Raw genomic sequence first — 19,557 nt, forward strand, 5'->3', positions numbered from 1 at the left:
TTTTACAACCTAGACCTGGCATCTACCCCAGGTTCCCAAGTTCTCTCTTCGTGATGTGCTCATAGGATACACACACAGGCAGGGACTTGGTAGAATGGCGCAGTGGGTATTCTCGTTCCCAAAGTGATCTCGACGCAGCTCGAGTTCCTGAGGGGGAACGTCTCTAGGTTACGTATGTAACCATGGTTCCCAGAGGGAACGAGACGCTGCGTCTCTTTGCCATACTCCCTGGGGAACCATGGTTACATACATAACCTAGAGACGTTTTTTTCTCTTTGTCTAGCAAAAGAGACAACATTACTTGTGATGTGGACAAAGTCCTCAGGCCGGACTCAAGCACAAAGACATGATGCTGAGACAGAATGAATCTCTCATTGACCCTGATTTTTCAATTGCCCAACTTACAGTATTTGAGTGTACTGAAACATGCTATTCATTTAGAGGTTTATTTGACCTTTTTGGCCTTTGCAGTTGGACTGCAGTATTGTTGCAGTATCCAAGTGCTGAATACTTACTCAATACAATATACTTTTTTCTGTAATGTTCTGGATGCTGTGCTCTCTATTTTTCTCTGTAGTGTCTAATGAGTGCTTTGTAGTGTTTTTTTTATTGACTCGTGTGTGTGATCTGAGAGCACTGTTTGATTTTGTGTGCAAGTGAAATGCTTTTGCAGTGATTGTTTGATTTTGATGGAAGAGTCAGAGGTTTTGTGAATTTAGTTTGAGTATTTGGATTTGTGTTTAAGTTTTTGAGAAAATAAGTGATGGTTTCAAAAAAATGTTTTAGCAATTCAGAAAAACTGTAAAGTCAACTTTTTCATTCCATAAACCTAACGATTCATAAAAATGTGTACATTCACACACTACTGTTCAAAACTTTGTATTTCAAATGAATACTTTTATGTATTAAGGATGCAACATTAAATTGATCAAAAGTGACAGTAAAGACTTTTACATTGATACAAAAGTTGTTGTTTTTTCAATTTAATGCTGCCCTTTTGAACTTTCAATTAATCTAAGGATACTATATATATTTCCAAAAATATTAAGCAGCACAACTGTTTTCGACATTGATTATAATAATAACTGTTACTTGAGCACCAAATCAGTGTATTATAGAATAATTTTGGAAGGACCATGTGACACTGCAGACTGGAGTAATGGCTGCTATAAATTCAGCTTTGTCATCACAGGAATAAATTACATTTAAAAAATATATTAAAATAGAAATCATTAATTGTAATAACATTTCACACTATTAATTTCAAATAAATGCAGCCTTGGTGCATTTAAAAAAACATTTTAAAAAATCATACCGACCCCAAACTTTTGAACATGTACATTAAATTCTTATATTTTAGATGCTGTGAACACAATAATAATGCAAATTTCAGTGCCTATGCTTTCAGCTGTATCATTTTTTTTATTTACTTTTAGAAGAAGGACCGTCAGTGCAGATCCCAACTCCACCAGAAATACTCTGAAGCCATTCTGTTTATTTATTCATGAGCAAATCAATGCTTTTGACTCATGAGCATAATGTTGTAATCTTTCATTAGAAACTTGAGAAGACAGTGTTCACATAGGCAACTAGTCACTTAAGGGAGATTATTGTGTGTGTGGGGGGGCACAAGGGATGGTCAAATTATCCCAGAAACTATGGGGGGGGAAAGGACAAGAGAGGAAAAGTGGAGCAGGTGGAGCTATTACGCAGATGTTCTTGCTTGAGTGTACCAGAGAAGCAGTGACCTAGTTCTGTTAAAGAACTGAACATTGTGTGTGTGTGTGTGTGTGTGTGTGTGTGTGTGAGAGAGTCCATGTGTGCAGGTGTAGACATTAGCATGCATTTCACCATGTGTCTGTGTCTTTATGGTAGTTTCATAGATGCTCAGTAATCACAGCCTCTCCAAAAGTTTCATGGTGCCAAACTTTAGTGTCTGCACATTGCCACCGGCAATCACTCCCACTGTCAGATTGTAACAGGATTTCTTATGCTGTCATGTGGAAGCAGTTCTTCCTGTTCTTCATGAGGCTTAGAGGGCTGTGCACACCTCAGATGACCTGCGTCCCTTAATAAATCTTAATTTCCTCACTTACCACCAGCATTGTTCTCTCTATGCTGCATGCATGCACAGCCAAACACCATGATATTGCTTCAGGTAAAATGTGTGGGAAAAAGCTAGAGATTTTTTGAACCAGATCAAAATGAATGGACTGAGTTTCAAATGGAGCACATCTGCAAGTCTTTTGACTTTAATTATGGAACTCAAGCTATCGGATATCTTGTGCATGGAAATAAGCAGCACTGATTAATTAATTGGGTAAATTGAGGTTTTTAAAAATGATTATTACAAAAAGCACAACAGCAACTTTAATCTAGCATACTTTAATGCTCCACTGCGATCCAGACACCTGAATCAGCTCTTTAACAAGCTGAAAGTGCTTGACTAAACCGCTTGTCTTGATATATGTGGTTATAACTATCTTCGCTACCATCTGATAATCATTATTTCTGCCATGATCAGTAGACACAAGCATCTGTGCACAAATTTTACACAGACATCTCTAAAGATATCTAAAGATTTTAAATGCAATAAGATGCATTCTATCAGAAGTCTCGTTTGCATAAGGAGGAGAGTTCACACTGAAAATAATGGCAATGAGTTTAAATACTATCCATTGATATATATGTAAAGTATATTTCAAATGTTTGTAGTCTGTAAAATTTTATGTTTTTGAAAGAAGTCTCTTATGCTCTTTGGTGCTCAAGGGACATCTAAGTTTTCACACAGAAATTATGATTAGTTAAAACATTTGCTCTAGAATTTACAGTACATTTTGTGAAACCAAACTATAGTTCCCTTTCAGTTGGTCACTCTCGACGTCACGTCGGAGGACCGACGAAATTGGGATCTCGCTTAGAGGGACCAATGTACTTCGAGTGTAAACTAAACGAGCCAATGCACATTGGCATGCGATTATTGCATCCAGCTGCTGCTGATCACAGCGTGAGTATAAGTAGGCAGCAGGTGCAGCGCATATTCAGCTTTTCGCTTCGGAGCCGAGTGATCACATCGTTCCGCTCCTGACTCCTCTACGGAGAGAAGACTGAACGAGTTCAGCTTAGTTTACACTCGAAGTAGATTGGTCCCTCTAAGCGAGATCCCAATTTCGTCGGTCCTCCGACGTGACGTCTCCGTTCCCTCCTTCAGGGAACGAGGGTTATATACGTAACCGAGACGTTAATAGTTAAAAATAGTTAAATATAAATAAATAAATAAAAGCTATTTTAAGCCAATTTGTTTCAAATATATAGAATTTTTAGAAAAGGAATTTCTAAATGAACAATAATCTGCATGCACCAGCATTAAAACAAAGGCAAGAAAAAAAAGTAGTGTACACACCTGTTTTTCTATGCACATTGTATGAAATTATTAGTGAATAAAGACCCGTTCACACCAAGGACAATAACTATAAAGATAACGATAAAGATAAAAATCTAAAAATCGTTCTCAATATTAAAGAATAGCAGAGTCCACACCACAACTATAACGATAAAGGCACAGAGGAATGATATCATTGGAATCACTTTCAAAACGAATTTTTTCCAGCTGATGAATGATGCAAAATTGACAGCCAATCAGAATCCATTCTGCTGTAACGAGCTCAAGAATTTAAAGTGGCAGACGCATGTGCGCTTAGAATAAACACACGATATCGTTCACTGGTGTGGACGCTAATATCGTTATCTTTATAGTTATCGTTCTTGGTGTGAACGGGGCTTAAGGCTTGTTAACTTCATTTACAATTTTACAACAGTGCTATTAATTTGGATAATGGGTGGTTTGTATAAGATGCATGATTTTGTACTGAAATAAAAAATAATATATTTATATATATATATAATGTATGTATTTATATATTTATTTTTTTTAAATAAAGTGGTATTTAAAATATTGTGTTGATGGTCAGAAAAATTAAAGGATCATTGACATAATACTGTAGTATTACAGATAGGACCTGCACTTACAACCTTCACAGAGCAAGGGTAGAAATATTGGTTTGTCAATGTGTCTTCTAAAAGAGAATTCAATACATCGATCACACCTTGGAAACTTGATGCATGTTTGTATGAGTAAAGGACTTGTCTCATCTGCATTTCTAAATGTGTTCTGGTAAGCTGGGTCTGGTGTAATGCTTATGTTTAGGTTAGTTGTTTATCTGTAGTCTGTCAGCTCATTAATACAGTGGTCTGTCTCCCATCAGTTGAGCTGCAGTGATTCTCTTATCACAGAATGAACAGTGTACTGAGTGTATGTGTGTGTCTGCTAGTTAGATCACATTGAAACACTCTGTTGGTTCTGCTCTGTGTCTCTGTTTGCAATCATGGTTATGTATAAATGCACGATGGCTTTTTACTCACATTTTCATTTGTGCAACCCACTAAAAGCTGTTTATCTGTGCATCTTTTGACTGTCGCTCTTCACACTGGACATCAGGGTTTATTTATTTCAGCAGTTAAAGCTGCAAACACTGTGGCCATATAAAAAATGGCCTGTTGTTTGTCATGTCAATAAAGCACACTAGTGAGGATGAGAAAATAGCTTTGCAGAGATAGTGATTTATTTCTCTTTGTAGCCTCACTATGCTCATAAATATCAGCAGAAATGCATGATTTATCTACTGTAAGTTTGGTATCAAACACACATCTCAAAGCTGACATTCAATTTTATCCAGTCCAAAACCTAAAACCCTAAAATGACTGTAAAAATGGTTTAAAACAGTTTTAAAGGCTTAAATATCACACCGTTTTTAACACAATAATTAATATACAGTAATTGCTTTTATAAAATTATAAGCTTCACAATTCTGCTTTTAAATCCTTCAAAAATGAGCTCCATTCAAGTGCTTCACCATTACCTCTATGTTTGCTTTGTTTAGAGAAATTATGCCACAAATGCTAACAGTGTGTGTGAGAGAGATAGAAATGAAAAGAATGACTGAGAGGATGAAAGAGGTTATGCGTGTATGAATATTCAACATATCTGCACCAAAGCAGGTTCTGCAAACCTAGAACAGGCTATTAGATCAAAGAGAGTAAAACGGGCCGCTCACGTGATTGTGGGCACGTTCGATAGTCTCATCACATCACGTACGCACACTAACATGCATTTCTTTGCCATTTTGTGTCTTATGCTTTGCAGAGATAGTGATTTATTTCTCTTTGTAGCCTCACTATGCACATAAATATCAGCAGAAATGCATGATTTATCTACTGTAAGTTTGGTATCAAACACACATCTCAAAGCTGATAAGTGTGATATCTATCTCTGGTATTACCGATGCATGTTCCTGTTCATCCCCTCCTTATCTTTTCACTGTATTCTCCCTCCATTTTCTCTACACCTAGTTTTTGACCTTCCATTTTGTCCTTCAATGTCTCCGCTCTTCCCATTTTTCTTCGGCAGCCACGAAGTGAGGGACCAGAGGGGGTTGGGCATGCACTCGCTCAACCTTTCCCCTCTTTTCTCTCTCTCTTTATGTCTCTAGAAAGGATGAATATGTTGTATCAGATATAGCATTTTAGATAGTAAGGCACAGAATTAGTGATGGTGAGGTGTTAGACTTCAGAGAAGCAGAAAAGTTCACTTTGCAAATTTTCTTTTTCTCACTTTTCTTCTCACTTTGATAGTCTGTCTGGAGAACGATTGATACATTGCTCCATCCTCTCTCATATTGAGCTCAAGGCTGCCGATGACTTGAGGCACTGAAAGATGGGAAGGAGGAGGGGAGCTGCTAAAAAGATGGATTAGTTCTTTGAAATTAAAGAACAACTTTTTTTCTCCTATTTTTAGATGTAAAATCTGCTGGAGGGTTTGATGAAACTGTTTACTTGGACTGCATTAAAGGAATATTCTGGGTTAAGTTTAGCTCAATCGACAGTGTTTTGAATATAATGTTGATCACCACTAATATTATTTTTCAATTGTTCCTCCTTTTCTTAAAAGAACAGTGTTTGAAATCTTTTGTAACATGATAAATGTCTTGTACTGTCAAAAAAGATCAAAATAAAATAAAATAGCCGTAAGATGTGAACAATAGGTGTGTTAACATGAATTTAGTCAGAAAATGCACTTATTAAGCTTCTTTATGTGAAGTTACATTCAATTTTATCCAGTCCAAAACCTAAAACCCTAAAATGACTGTAAAAATGGTTTAAAACAGTTTTAAAGGCTTAAATATCACACCGTTTTTAACACAATAATTAATATACAGTAATTGCTTTTATAAAATTATAAGCTTCACAATTCTGCTTTTAAATCCTTCAAAAATGAGCTCCATTCAAGTGCTTCACCATTACCTCTATGTTTGCTTTGTTTAGAGAAATTATGCCACAAATGCTATAGATGGAGCTTAACTTGTATTGTGTTTGCCTTAAATCCTGCATTCTGTTTGATACAAGAAAGGTCATGTGATTCAAGTCCTTTATCTTATTGACCCTTAATTTCAATCACTCACAATCGTACCCTCCTCGGGAGGGTTCTCTTCCTGGGAAGAACAGGATCTCAAAGCCTCTCCTTCTCAGAAGCAGGCAGCCTCACCTGTAGAGAGGGAGAAGAAAGAGTGGGAGACGCAGCAGAGATACTGCCCTCAGGGTGTAAATTCTCATTTATCTGTTAGTGTCCATCTCTCCATGCTGGAGGTGAAGGATAGAGCGGGCTGGGGAAGGGATGAGGCAAGAGCTTATCTATTTGAGAGAGACGGGGATTTAGAGAAAAATCATATCAAAACCCTTCACCTTTGAGGAGTGTATGCGTGTAACAGTCTGACTGAGTCCACACACAGTCCACACACTCCTATCAGCTCTGCAATGTTCTCACATCCGTAATGACAACCTCCCAGTCCAATTACAGAAAATTAACACACAGTATACAAGTACTGTATTTTTGTGTGCACAGAATGAACTTCGGTCATCATTTACTCAGTCTGCATTTTCATCCAAACGTAACTTTTTTCTTCTGTATACACTGTAAAAACTGCAGCAATTGCTACCTTACAGAGATATCTACCTGATCTAACCTCTAGATTCAGTTGTGTTGGTGTAACCTACTGTATTTAGGCTGATTCACTGATGTTAAATAATATTTTCAAATAAGTTCTTGAATAAAATCTATTCATTTTGATGTTACCACATGCAGCACATTTTTAGACATTACAAAAAGAAGAATAACATGAACAATGTCATTATTTTCAGTAAAAAGAACGTAAATGACAAAAAAAGTGGTATTAATGAAAATAAAGTCATTTTATGATGTGTTTTTATCATAATGGAGCTCAGCAGATGACAACCCAGATCCTTATTCATTGTCATATGAAAAATTGTCAGTACATGTTATGGCATTTCTAATTTTGTGTTCTACATAAAAGGCCATACAGGTTTAGAACATCATGAGGATAAGTAAATTATGTTTATTATTTTAATTTTGAGGTGAACTATCCCTTTTAGCAGAATTTGTTCTCAAAACACTGATGTTTCCAGCCTAAATATCACTTGCTAATCATTTACTGTAGCAGAATTGCAGTCAGAACTTGAAAACCAACACACGCTATTACCATTGTACCTGTGCAAAGAATGTCAACCAGAATATACCCATCATCTGCGTTCCCTTGTCATTCTCTTTCTATCTCTGTGGAGCTTCAAAATAAATGTATGTAAAAACTTGCAGTCCTTATAAAGCTATTACAGGAAGAGAATATGTATGCATGTCTGAAGGACTAACATAACACTAACATTGGAATAACATTTCACTGCAACTAATCACTGATTGATTTGATGTCATATAAGAATTTCTCACATCCTCAACATATTCCACGTAATACATCATAATTTCCATCAGACTGAAAAGATGTGTACCTCTTTATCCATAAATTCATTAATTCATCCAACCGTGCTTGTGAAAAGCATGTTTCCATGCAGAAATCATTGCTTTGCATGGCATGGGGGTTTAAGGATGTTAGTGCACAACTTTTGCTGTTTAAAAAAAAAATCTCCAGGGCAAATGATGACCATTGCGATGTTTCCCTCTCCTGTTCTCTCTCTCTCTCTGCTGTTTTATAGACCTAAAGTGAATCCAATTTTCTCCTATCAGCTCTGCAATGTTCTCACATCCGTAATGACAACCTCCCAGTCCAATTACAGAAAATTAACAAAGCCTCGTTGAACAATTCTAAATATTTAACGAGAGAGATCTCTACATGCTCATAGGGCTAAATAGGGCCATTGCTGGGAGCAAATGTGCGTAAGGTTATGTGAGAATAAGATAACATTCTGGAAAAGCCTAGGACATATCTGCTCTTTTGTATTAGCATGAATGATTTAGCAAAAGTCGCTGTCTGAAAAAAAGATACAATTGCTGGAGCTATTAAGAGGACAGCATTCTTAGCTAGCTGTGCGGAAGTCTTACATCACTAGCATTGTCTCTGTGCTGAATTCAGTTCAATTTAAATTACATTCACCAACACTGACGGCAGAATTTGGAATCTCCAATCGTATTTGTAATAAAGACCCATAGCAATGTGCTGCTGACTGATATTATTGTCATTATTTTCTTCGCTACTGACCCGTGAACTGTATTTTGGCTTTGTAGGATTCCTCTCTGCTTGCTTAATACTCAAGCCAGAGAACAAAATGTGTCTTTTTTTTTTTCTGGCCTGGCAGCCCTACGGTAATCAGAATGTAAGGTAACATGAATGCACAATTAAATATCCAATATTGACTGATATGATACATTTACATTTATGCATTTGGCAGACGCTTTTTATTCAAAAAGACTTGCATTCAAGGTACTCATTTTATCCGTTCTTATTTTTCCTGGGGATCAAACTCAAAACGTTGCCATTGCTAGTGCCATGATCTACTGTTTGAGCTAGAGGAAGGCTCTTTTATTTAGTCATTTTTAAGAAAGACATAAAATAACTATTGACAATTTGCTTATATGTTATTGAAATTGTATGCATTTTGTGCAAATTTCTGTGTTTTCTTTAAATTGTTTGACTTTAATTTGAATGCATGTCACCTTAAAGTCTATAGAGCTATTATATTAGCTCCACACTGGCGTATAATGGCTGGAGAAGTGGTGGTAGTGTTAGTTTGTGTTTATATGTGAATGGAGGGTTCCATATGGCTCCATATGACTGGCCTTTGCTTGTAAATTGAAAAGGCGGTAACATAGGGCTGTGAGTCTAAAGAGTGAGAAAGGGATAGAAACACATACATATAAACAGAGAAAGAGACTTATACTAGCTTTCAAGCAGCTGGTGATGAAACAGATGGACAGGCAGCAGCCACATAAACCGGAGTGAAAGAAGTAGGTCAGAACGAGGGAGAAACGGAGAGTGAGCGATTGTCTGGAGCGACTGAGCTGTTGAGGAGAGGGAGAATGGAAATTATGGGATGGGTTTCATGCCCTCTTTTGTTTTCATCTCCATTTTCATCTCGGGTTCAGGGAGGAGACGGTGTGATGATGCCACGGGAGGCAAATGGGGGCCAGCTGGCACCTGAAGTGGTGTTGAGTGACATTGATTGACAGAAGTCTCTACTAAATTACAGGAAACTCCAGACTGTGTTATTCATGCCGAGAGATGTGACAGCACCATGCAACTTGATGTACATTGTGAACGTTTGTTCTTTCAGTTTTTCACACACACACGCACACACACACACATGCATGCACACAAACACATACACCCGCTTCAGATTACCCTCTGAAATCAATCTTATCACTTATGTTTGTGATATACTGTATTTATAACATTATGTTTAGAGCATTTTCCATTATCTGATTCTCCTTATTTTTTTATTGTTACTATTATTATTATTATTATTATTATGTTGGATGGTATTCAACTTCAACCATCAACTTATCAAAAAGGTCTAAATGAGACTTATAATTTTTAATTTGTATAATTTATTTCTAATTAGTTTTCATTTGTTTATCACTTATTAGTTTAAACCATTGTTAGTTTTTTTTCTAGGATTCAGTTTATTTAGCTTCTATCAAATTCAAAGTTATTGAGCTATCTGGAATTATTAAAAAATGTTTAACATAAAAAAATGTTAGTGTTATTGCTGTCTATTGGTATTTTGATTTTTAATGCAGGTGGGTATTATAGATTATATATCATATATTATATGCACAATGCATCAAAAAACAAAAACTGAAATTAAATTGTGGCCATATTTATTTTATTTTAGATTTGAAGTTTAGTTTCTGTTTTTCCCAGTTATGTTAGTTTTTGTTTTTATTTCAGTTAAAAATCTTTTCATCAAGTTCAACTTGATTTAAGTCTCTTTTTAGATTTCATTGACATAATATCCATTAGTTTTCATAATTAAGGTGCTTCAGGCACCACAACAAGCAGTTTAGTTATGGTACTCAATGAAAACAAGCTTTAGTGTTCGATGAAGCCCAAAATAAATGAGTTGGAACTATGTTAAAATACAATGCAGCAATCACAGACATTTATCAAAGGACCCCATAAGTTTACCAAAAATTATTAGATAATTTACTCTGTAACTTTTACAAAAGCTGTGTGTGAAAAACAAAGACGTGTTTATTTTGGACGGGATAGAAATCACAGAGTTAATTAATTCATGTGAAGCACAAATTTTAAGTGACTTCCTCAGGAAAAATAATGACCTCTCATGCGGTGTACAGCATTCGATATTTAACAAGAAGTGAAGCACCACTCTGCTATTTTGAGCTCAGAGATCATGACATAAAGGATCAAGCTAGCGGTGCAAATTTAGCTCATTAAAAGTAACAGGCTAATCTCCATCTAATGATCACCTCAACATCTGTCAGCAATAGCTCGCGTTTGGAAACGCCACCTGCTTCAAAGACCAGGCCCATATGAACGGCAACTACCTGACAAGCACAAGTCATTTCGCTATATTTCCTTTCAGGCTTTTTACCCATTTTATCATTCAGATCATAAAATGGGCACAGATTGTGTTATGAAACAATAAGCAGATTTATCAGTCATGAACATGAACTAGATTAAAGGTTGAATTAGCAGAGAAGCTGCAGGGCCAATTGAACAGATTTTGAGAGATAGTGACACATTGATTCACTCCAACAAAGAACCTAGAGTGAATCAAATGAAAATAGCAAGTCATTTTTGCACAGCATTTGCCCACCGTCACTCATGTGTGTTCAGGATCAATGACAGCTCTACGACACCAGACAGATTGAAGCATGCTTGTTCTGCATTGTCAGCTGTCTGTTTGTGGTTGTTATTAAAATACACAACAACACATTGCTGAAAAGGAAAATTATATAATTTACTAAAAAATTCACCATTTATTGGTGGTTTGTTTTTCTTCTTGTTTTTAATTTAGTTCAGTTGTCCTCCATAAAAGCCCATATCAAATAAATAACAGTACCTTCCTTCACTTCATGCTTTTCATACCATTGACTTTCATAAAAGTCAAGGGACATGTTGGTTTAGCGTGTTTTGAGAATAATGCTTATATTTAATGTACTGTACACTACCATTTGCTTATCTGTCTCATCAAAATGTTTCCTTTTCCGTCCTTCTCTCTATAGTTGACTCCGGCGCAGCCCTGTCGCGCCCACACGCTAGCTGTGAAGAATGGAGGCTGATGCCATTTCCAGCCTCTGTCAGCTCGGTGTGAATGGGTGAAAAACAGCATAAGAGGATACAGGAAAACAACACATTAACCCTTGGCCTTCACAAAGCACACTGTGGACACTCAGAAACGCTGCTATTGATATCAGCAGCAAGCTGTGGGCTCTATTTCTCCTACTCATCTGCTCAATTACACACACATTTCACTGACATCCTCCTTTGTGATATCAAGTATACTAGAATGCGGGATACTTCTTAGGATCATAATTCATCTTTTTTGGTGTCATGTGCGGCTTCCTATATGGTTTACATAAAGCTATAAATGGGCAACTGCATCACAAAATCATTGTTCTTACAAAAAGTTACCATGGTGTTACCAAGAGTATGCATGGTTTCCTATGGTGTGCTTGGAAAAATTTTGACTTTCTTTTGTTAAATCTATGCAGAAAAAAAAACTGACACCACCTGACACTATCACAGACCATGCTACTGCCAAAGTACATTTTGAAAAAAGAGGTTTAGTGTTGCTGGAAAAATTATTTCCAATATGTCTCCAACAATATATGCAGTTAAAAACACAACTTCAGAAAACAAGTGAACAATGACAACATGAACAATGACACACACTGACAATTAGAAGTCCTGTCCTGAGCTGTACTGTATGCCCTGCTGCTTCCTTGATAAACGAGCAGCACATACTGTAATTGGACTCAATTATTGTTTTCCTTTCTGTCTTTCTTTTTCTTCTCACACATATACTGTTGTATAGGCAGTTAGACTCACCTACTGTGAACACATCTAGGTATGTGACCACAAATACTTATTTGTGGACACACACAAACGAATTTTGTGTGGCTATTTTGAGATTTGTATTTGCACTATTAAAAAGTAGCACATTGGATTACCATGTAAAACCACAACAGTACAGGATAGAGTGGTGTATGTGTTTTGCTTTTGGGACTTTAATGATGTACTCCTCTTCTTAGGTACTCATGTAAACAGTGTACAGACGTCTACCCGAACAGTCGAACCATACCTAAAGGCCACGCTCGGTCCCGTAGCGTCACACGCTGTCTGACCAGCACTCAGGTAAAACCACAGAGTGTTCACATTACATGTAGTTAGTTTTCCTAGTTGCTTTAATGATTTATTTTTCTTTCAATAATCATGAAAACTGGAAGTATTATGAATGTTGAAATGCATTGCTACGGTGTTGTACTGGTTGTTTGGGATATCTGGGTGATTGCTAAGGCAACAATAGGTGATCGCTAGGGAGTTGTGCTGGTTGGTTTGGTAATCTTGTTTGGAGTTTTGGTGATAACTAAGGCATCTTGCTAGTTGCTAGGGCATACTTAAGTAGTTATTACAGAGTTATGGGTAGTTGCTAGAGCATAACTAAGTGGTGGCTTGGGTGTCCTGCTAGTTGCTAGGGTGTCCTACTAGTTGCTAGGGCATAACTAGGAAGTTTCCAGGGAGTTCTGGCTTGTTGCTAGGACATAACTAGGCAGTGACTTAGGTGTGGTGATTGCTAGGGCATCCTGCTAGTTGCGAGGACATAACTTGGTAGTTGCTAGAGAGTTTTGGCTGATGGGCATAACTAGGCAGTGGCTTAGGTGATCTAGTGATTGCTAGGGTATCCTTCTAGTTGCTATGACATAACTAGGTGATTACTCTGAGGGAAGAAACTGTTCCTGTGTCTGGTCGTTCTGGTGCTCAGAGCTCTGTAGCGTCGACCAGATGGCAACAGTTCAAAGAGGGAGTGTGCTGGGTGTGAGGGGTCCAGAGTGATTCTGCCAGCCCTTTTGCTCACTCTGGACGAGTACAGTTCTTGGGGAGAAGGGAGGGTTGTACCAATGATTCGCTCAGCAGTCCGGACTACCCTCTGAAGTCTTCTGAGGTCAGATTTGGTAGCTGAGCTGAACCAGACAGTTATTGAAGTGCAGAGGACAGATTCAATAATGGCGTAGTAGAACTGTTTCAGCAGCTCCTGTGGCAGGTTGAACTTCCTCAGCTGGCGAAGGAAGGACAACCTCTGCTGGGCCTTTTTCACAATGGAGTCAATGTGAGTGTCCCACTTCAGGTCCTGAGAGATTGTGGTGCCCAGGAACCTGAATGACTCCACTGCAGTCACAGTGCTGTCCATGATGGTGAGTGGGGGGAGAGCAGGGGGGTTTCTCCTGCAGTCCACGATCATCGCCACTGTTTTGAGCGTGTTGAGCTCCAGATTGTTGAGACTGCACCAGACAGCCAGCTCTTTAACCTCCTGTCTGTAAGCAGACTCGTCACCATCCTGAATGAGGCCGATGAGTGTGGTGTCGTCTGCAAACTTCAGGAGCTTGACAGAGGGGCCACCAAAACCAAAAAAGCCACAAGGCATTCAAACAATATGAGTGTTAACATGGTTTAATTGTAAAAAATAATAATTTACTAGCCTTTTTTTGTGCAGCCCTATTTACTTCCATTGTAAGTGCCTCGCTGTAACTTCAATTTTGCTTTGATTAGAGAAAATGAGGGACAAGATGAAAAAAAGATTTTGTGGTAATCAACATAATGCCACCAATATTATCAATATACCAGTCACTAAATATCGAAATTTTGTACTACCACTACATTTGAGTCTAATTGTCCTGTTGTTGTTTGTTCCAGACGAGCCCGTTTTAAACGCTCCAATAGCGTGACAGCAAGTGTCCAGGCTGATCTTGAGATGGAGGGTTTTGGTGGGCTGACGGTCCCCACTCAAGACAAGGGCCTGCAGTTCGGTTGCTCATTCCAGCGCCACTCGTCCGAACCGGAATCAGCCGGTCAGTTTGCAGAGTATCGCACAGTGCACACACAGGGCCAGTGGGCCTACCGTGAGGATTACCACAGCGGTTACACCAACGAGCCTGGCCCTCCAGAACTGAGGGCCCTGCCCCGCTCCCACTCCCCTCTGCCCCTGGCCCTTGAGCGTGGAGTGGGAGGCTGGAGCGAGGGTCTGAGGAGCCTCCCTGATTCGGGCCGAGCCTCACCCTGCTTACGAGATGGAGAGTTCTTCCTCCGGCTCCTGCAGACAGAAGTGGAGAGGATGGAGGGATGGTGCCAGAACATGGAGAGAGAGGCAGAGATGAATGAACTGCCGGAAGACGGTGAGTGAGGAATAGCAGAAGAGATGATTGGAGTAAACATGACATGGGCTAAAAGGCCCAAAACATGAGTTTTCTCTGATTTCATGGGGTCTTGAATCTGTAGTGTTTTGCCCACTTAACAGTTCCTTCTGTCTAAATGCTGTTTTTTCCCCTTCTGATTGGTTTGTTTTGTGGTTCAGTGTTGGAGCTCATCAGAGGAGCTGTCGGCAGTGCTCAGATGCTCATGTCACAAAGAGTCCAGCAGTTCTTCAGGATGTGCCAACAGAGTGTAGTGAGTGTTTTGAAACTCTTTCTGTTGTGGATAAAAGGGAGGATGTCCTTACCTTTTTTTTTTTACCTACATATGACCTACACTGTAAAAAAAAAAATGCAATGATACAGTTATCTACTTTAACTACAAAAATCAGCTTTTTACCTTAAAATGTACTGATAACCTACTAACCTCCATAATAATATAGGTGGTAAAACAAAAAGCCACATGACATGTTAGAGTTCATCATAAATTTGACTATTTTATAGTAAAATTACATATACATTAGTGCTGTCAAACGATTAATCGCGATTAATCTCATCCAAAATAAAAGTTTTTCTCTGGAAAGATGAATGTGGCCAAGTACAGGGATATCCTGGACGAAAACCTTCTCGAGTGCTCAGGACCTCAGACTGGGCCGAAGGTTTATCTTCCAACAAGACAATGACCCTAAGCACACAGCTAAAATAATGAAGGAGTGGCTTCACAACAACTCTGTGACTGTTCTTGAATGGCCCAGCCAGAGCCCTGACTTAAACCCAATTGAGCATCTCTGGAGAGACCTAAAAATGGCTGTCCACCAACGTTTACTATCCAACCTGACAGAACTGGAGAGGCTCTGCAAGGAGGAATGGCAGAGGATCCCTAAATCCAGGTGTGAAAAACTTGTTGCCTCTTTCCCAAAAAGACTCATGGCTGTATTCGATCAAAAGGGTGCTTCTACTAAATACTGAGCAAAGGGTCTGAATACTTAGGACCATGTGATATTTCAGTTTTTCTTTTTTAATAAATCTGCAAAAATGTCAACAATTCTGTGTTTTTCTGTCAATATGGGGTGCTGTGTGTACATTAATGAGGAAAAAAATTAACTTAAATGATTTTAGCAAATGGCTGCAATATAACAAAGTGAAAAATTTAAGGGGGTCTGAATACTTTCCGTACCCACTGTATAATGTTCAACCATTTACAGTTTTTAACTGTATACATTATATAAGATTTCCTTTAGATTTTGGATTATTCCAAAAAATAAGCTCTGCGACTAAGAAAAGTTTATGATTCTTACATGTTTCATCATGATAATTTTTACAAATGAACACAACTTTAATGAATTTGGAAGCCTAAATACAATCTCCAGAAGTAAAAAGCTAAATGTAGACTATAAACAAACTACACCACGGTCACATGACATCAGCGTCACCACCATTAAGCTTCCAACAAGTGAGAACATGAGTTTACCTGTCCGGTGTGATGTTTACCCAGCAGGCACCTTGATAATAAGAAGATAGGAAGTTAATCCCACACTGAAATTGGTTTAATATATATGTAGGCCAATATGTTTGACGTTCAATTTGCATCAGATCAATGTCAAGTTTTTGACATCAGTTTGCATATTTGACTTGGGGGGTAGGGTTTACGTCAAACTGACATATTTTCAACATCAATTGCCCACTAGGTAATGTCTCAGCATCTGTAGCCCCATTTAGCCACTTGTTAGCAATTGCCTTTTTCAAGTAAAAACTTAAAAATAACATTACTAATGTATTTTATGTCATATAATAAAATGTGAAATATCTTAGGCTTACTGTATCTCAGACCTTATTTCAGGCATTCAACCCCATTAAGCACATTAAAAAAAAAACACTGACTTCGGGAAAATGGAACTGGAAGTGCTTAAATGCTAACTCATTTCCAGGTTTTAGCCTGCAAAATATGTCATCCCTGCAGCACTCTAATATCCCCCCTCTTCTCATAGGATCCTTCATCATACCCTCAGCCCAGCACTCAAGATCTGGCCAGTTATTGGGACCTCCTCCAGTTAGCCATCGAGGACGTCAGGGTGAAGTTTCAGGACCTCCAGCGGCTCAAGGAATCGGGCTGGAGGTTGCCTCCTGAGAAGAAGGTGAGAGTGGAGATCCGCTCTGCTCCAGTCACTGCACAGCTCCACTCCAGTGCCAAAACAGCAGCGAGCAGGAGAACCGCCCGTGTGCTGGGTCCCAGCAGCTCTCTGCCATCACACAAACACCTCAGCAAGAAATGGAACTAAACTAGAAAAAAACCAAGACATGCATGATTTACTGCCTAAAGAGCTGTTTGTTTGCTTTGAGATATTAAACCTTAACAAATCTGTAACTAATTTCTCTGTTTTCTTTCTTTTTACTGTCTGCTGCTTCCACAATGTCATGTCTCATCCTAAATACACTAATCCAAATCATTGCTGTCCTTTCTCCGTACATGTCCTGGTCTTCATCCTCTGCTTGCACGTGTGCATTTTCGGTGTCTTTCCCTGCGTTCCCGTCCATCCCTGCATTGGTCATCCATGCTGTCACGCCACTCCCCTGCTCTTCCTCTCAGGAGGACAAGAAGGTTCCACCTCCATTACCAAAGAAGCCAGTCGGTGGCGTGACGGGCAGCCTGCGTGCTGACAGCACGACCGAGGCTGGAGGCATGCTAGTGGTCTCGAGAGGACGTAGTGTTCCCGAACGGGAGAAATCGTTGGATGTAGGCGACCGCCAGAAGCTGGAGACACGGCGCAGGCTGCTCCAGACCAAACGCTCAGCCTCGTTCCGCCAGAATTCTGCCACAGAGAGTGCTGACAGCATTGAGATCTACATCACAGAGGCTCAGACGAGACTCTGAGTCAATTGGACCACTTCAGAACCCCTTAAACAACTACTGCGGCTCTTCTCTGGCCGTCTGCACAGACGTCCAAGTTACAAAGCAGCCAGAGAGCGAGTGCAATTACTCACTGATGGGGAACTTGAGATGGCTTACTAGTATGCTGCTGGTGTATGGATGTGAGCTTACACATTTTATTTAAATTTTTTTGTTGAGCAAGTGTTTCTCAGAAAAAGGGCTCAACCAGCACAACCAAGTGTAACAATATTGAGACTTGTAATTGTAAGTCTACACAATATATAAAAATGTTAGTACTGTTTTAACGAACCACACCATCACATACGGGTGCAATATCATATATTAAGAGGTTCTATATATTTATTTTAAATAATAGACCTTGTTTTGATATAATCTTGGCTATGTATGTGTTTCGTAATTGATCCCACAGTACGGCGTAGCCACTTTCACTGTGACACAAGTGCACTCTTGTGGCCAGAGTAGAGCAATGCACCCTGATGTAAATTTGCGCCTGAAACTGAATGTTTTAGCAGTACAGTAGTAAAACCCCTGAGAGCAACTTTTGCAGTATAGATAAATGCCTTTTTAAAGCCAGTGATCAAATTACCACAGGGATTCATCTCCCGTATAGTGCAATATCACTTTGCAATTGCATTCAGGCTTTTCATTAGCCCAATGCAAAGACACACTTCTTAAAAAAAGATGAGAGAGAGAAAAAAACAACAACAGAAACATTCAAGCTCTGAGGCAACAGCCATGTTTCCTGAAACAGGACGGTCTACATCATAAGACTCTTCAGAAACAGGGGTGCAGTAGACAATCTTCAAACAATATCACACTTGACCTGCACACTGAAAAATGATTCAGAGAGGAGGGGAAACTTCTTGTTAATTTCACCCCTCTGCCTTTTTTGTAACAGATGAAAACCCTCTAACATGAAATCAATGTAGCGTCTATATTTTGCCTGAGTGCTTTAATTTATTGTTTACTTAATTTTTTTTTTGCTTGTTTATTTTGTTTCTGTTTTTTTTTTTTTTTACTTCTTAAAAAAAGATGAGAGAGAGAAAAAAACAACAACAGAAACATTCAAGCTCTGAGGCAACAGCCATGTTTCCTGAAACAGGACGGTCTACATTGTAAGACTCTTCAGAAACAGGGGTGCAGTAGACAATCTTCAAACAATATCACACTTGACCTGCACACTGAAAAATGATTCAGAGAGGAGGGGAAACTTCTTGTTAATTTCACCCCTCTGCCTTTTTTGTAACAGATGAAAACCCTCTAACATGAAATCAATGTAGCGTCTATATTTTGCCTGAGTGCTTTAATTTATTGTTTACTTAATTTTTTTTTTGCTTGTTTATTTTGTTTCTGTTTTTGTTTTTTTGGGAGAAATTAGGAAATTAATGAAATAACTTTTTCTTCTGGTTAGTGCCAGTTCCATTTTCCACAACTTATCTCAAAACACTTAAAAACTAAATAGTATACTTCAGATTATTTTATAGAAAAAAAAAAAATCAGTGTCCACTTCACACCAAATGTTAATTGGTTGGTTATTGATTATTGATTGAAACATTAATGAACATATGTGATAGGAAGAATGGATTATGTGTTTGTGTGCATTCAACTTCTCAATTGGGTGAAAGCAAACTGGAAACAAGATCACACAATAATTTTTGCAAACTCCAATTTTTTTTTTAAAGGAAAACGTTTGATTGCATGAATGATCTTAACTTTTTTTGGGGGGGGGGGGTATTTAACTATGGAATAAGTTGGACAAATATTTTATTGGGAGATGTATATTTTATAAAGTACATTTTTAGATTAGCAGATAATCATGTTGTCAAAAGTGGTGTTAAAATATGTTATAAAAGTGTCTAAGAATTTACAAGGAAGG

At 38.4% G+C, this 19,557-nt stretch overlaps 1 protein-coding gene across 1 annotated transcript; it reads left to right on the plus strand.

The window, feature by feature from the left end:
- The first annotated feature begins 5,003 nt into the window (after positions 1–5,003).
- On the plus strand, positions 5,004–18,621 carry LOC107555954 (disks large-associated protein 3-like). Its single transcript, XM_016238913.1, has 5 exons — positions 5,004–5,016; positions 14,298–14,776; positions 14,956–15,047; positions 16,780–16,926; positions 17,379–18,621. The coding sequence occupies exons 2-5, from the start codon at positions 14,356–14,358 to the stop codon at positions 17,661–17,663; spliced, it is 945 nt and encodes a 314-aa protein (XP_016094399.1). The 5' UTR covers positions 5,004–5,016; positions 14,298–14,355; the 3' UTR covers positions 17,664–18,621.
- Positions 18,622–19,557: the final 936 nt, after the last annotated feature.

Source organism: Sinocyclocheilus grahami, unplaced genomic scaffold, assembly GCF_001515645.1.
Source record: "Sinocyclocheilus grahami isolate Dianchi unplaced genomic scaffold, SAMN03320097.WGS_v1.1 scaffold550.1, whole genome shotgun sequence".
Lineage (NCBI taxonomy): Eukaryota > Metazoa > Chordata > Actinopteri > Cypriniformes > Cyprinidae > Sinocyclocheilus > Sinocyclocheilus grahami.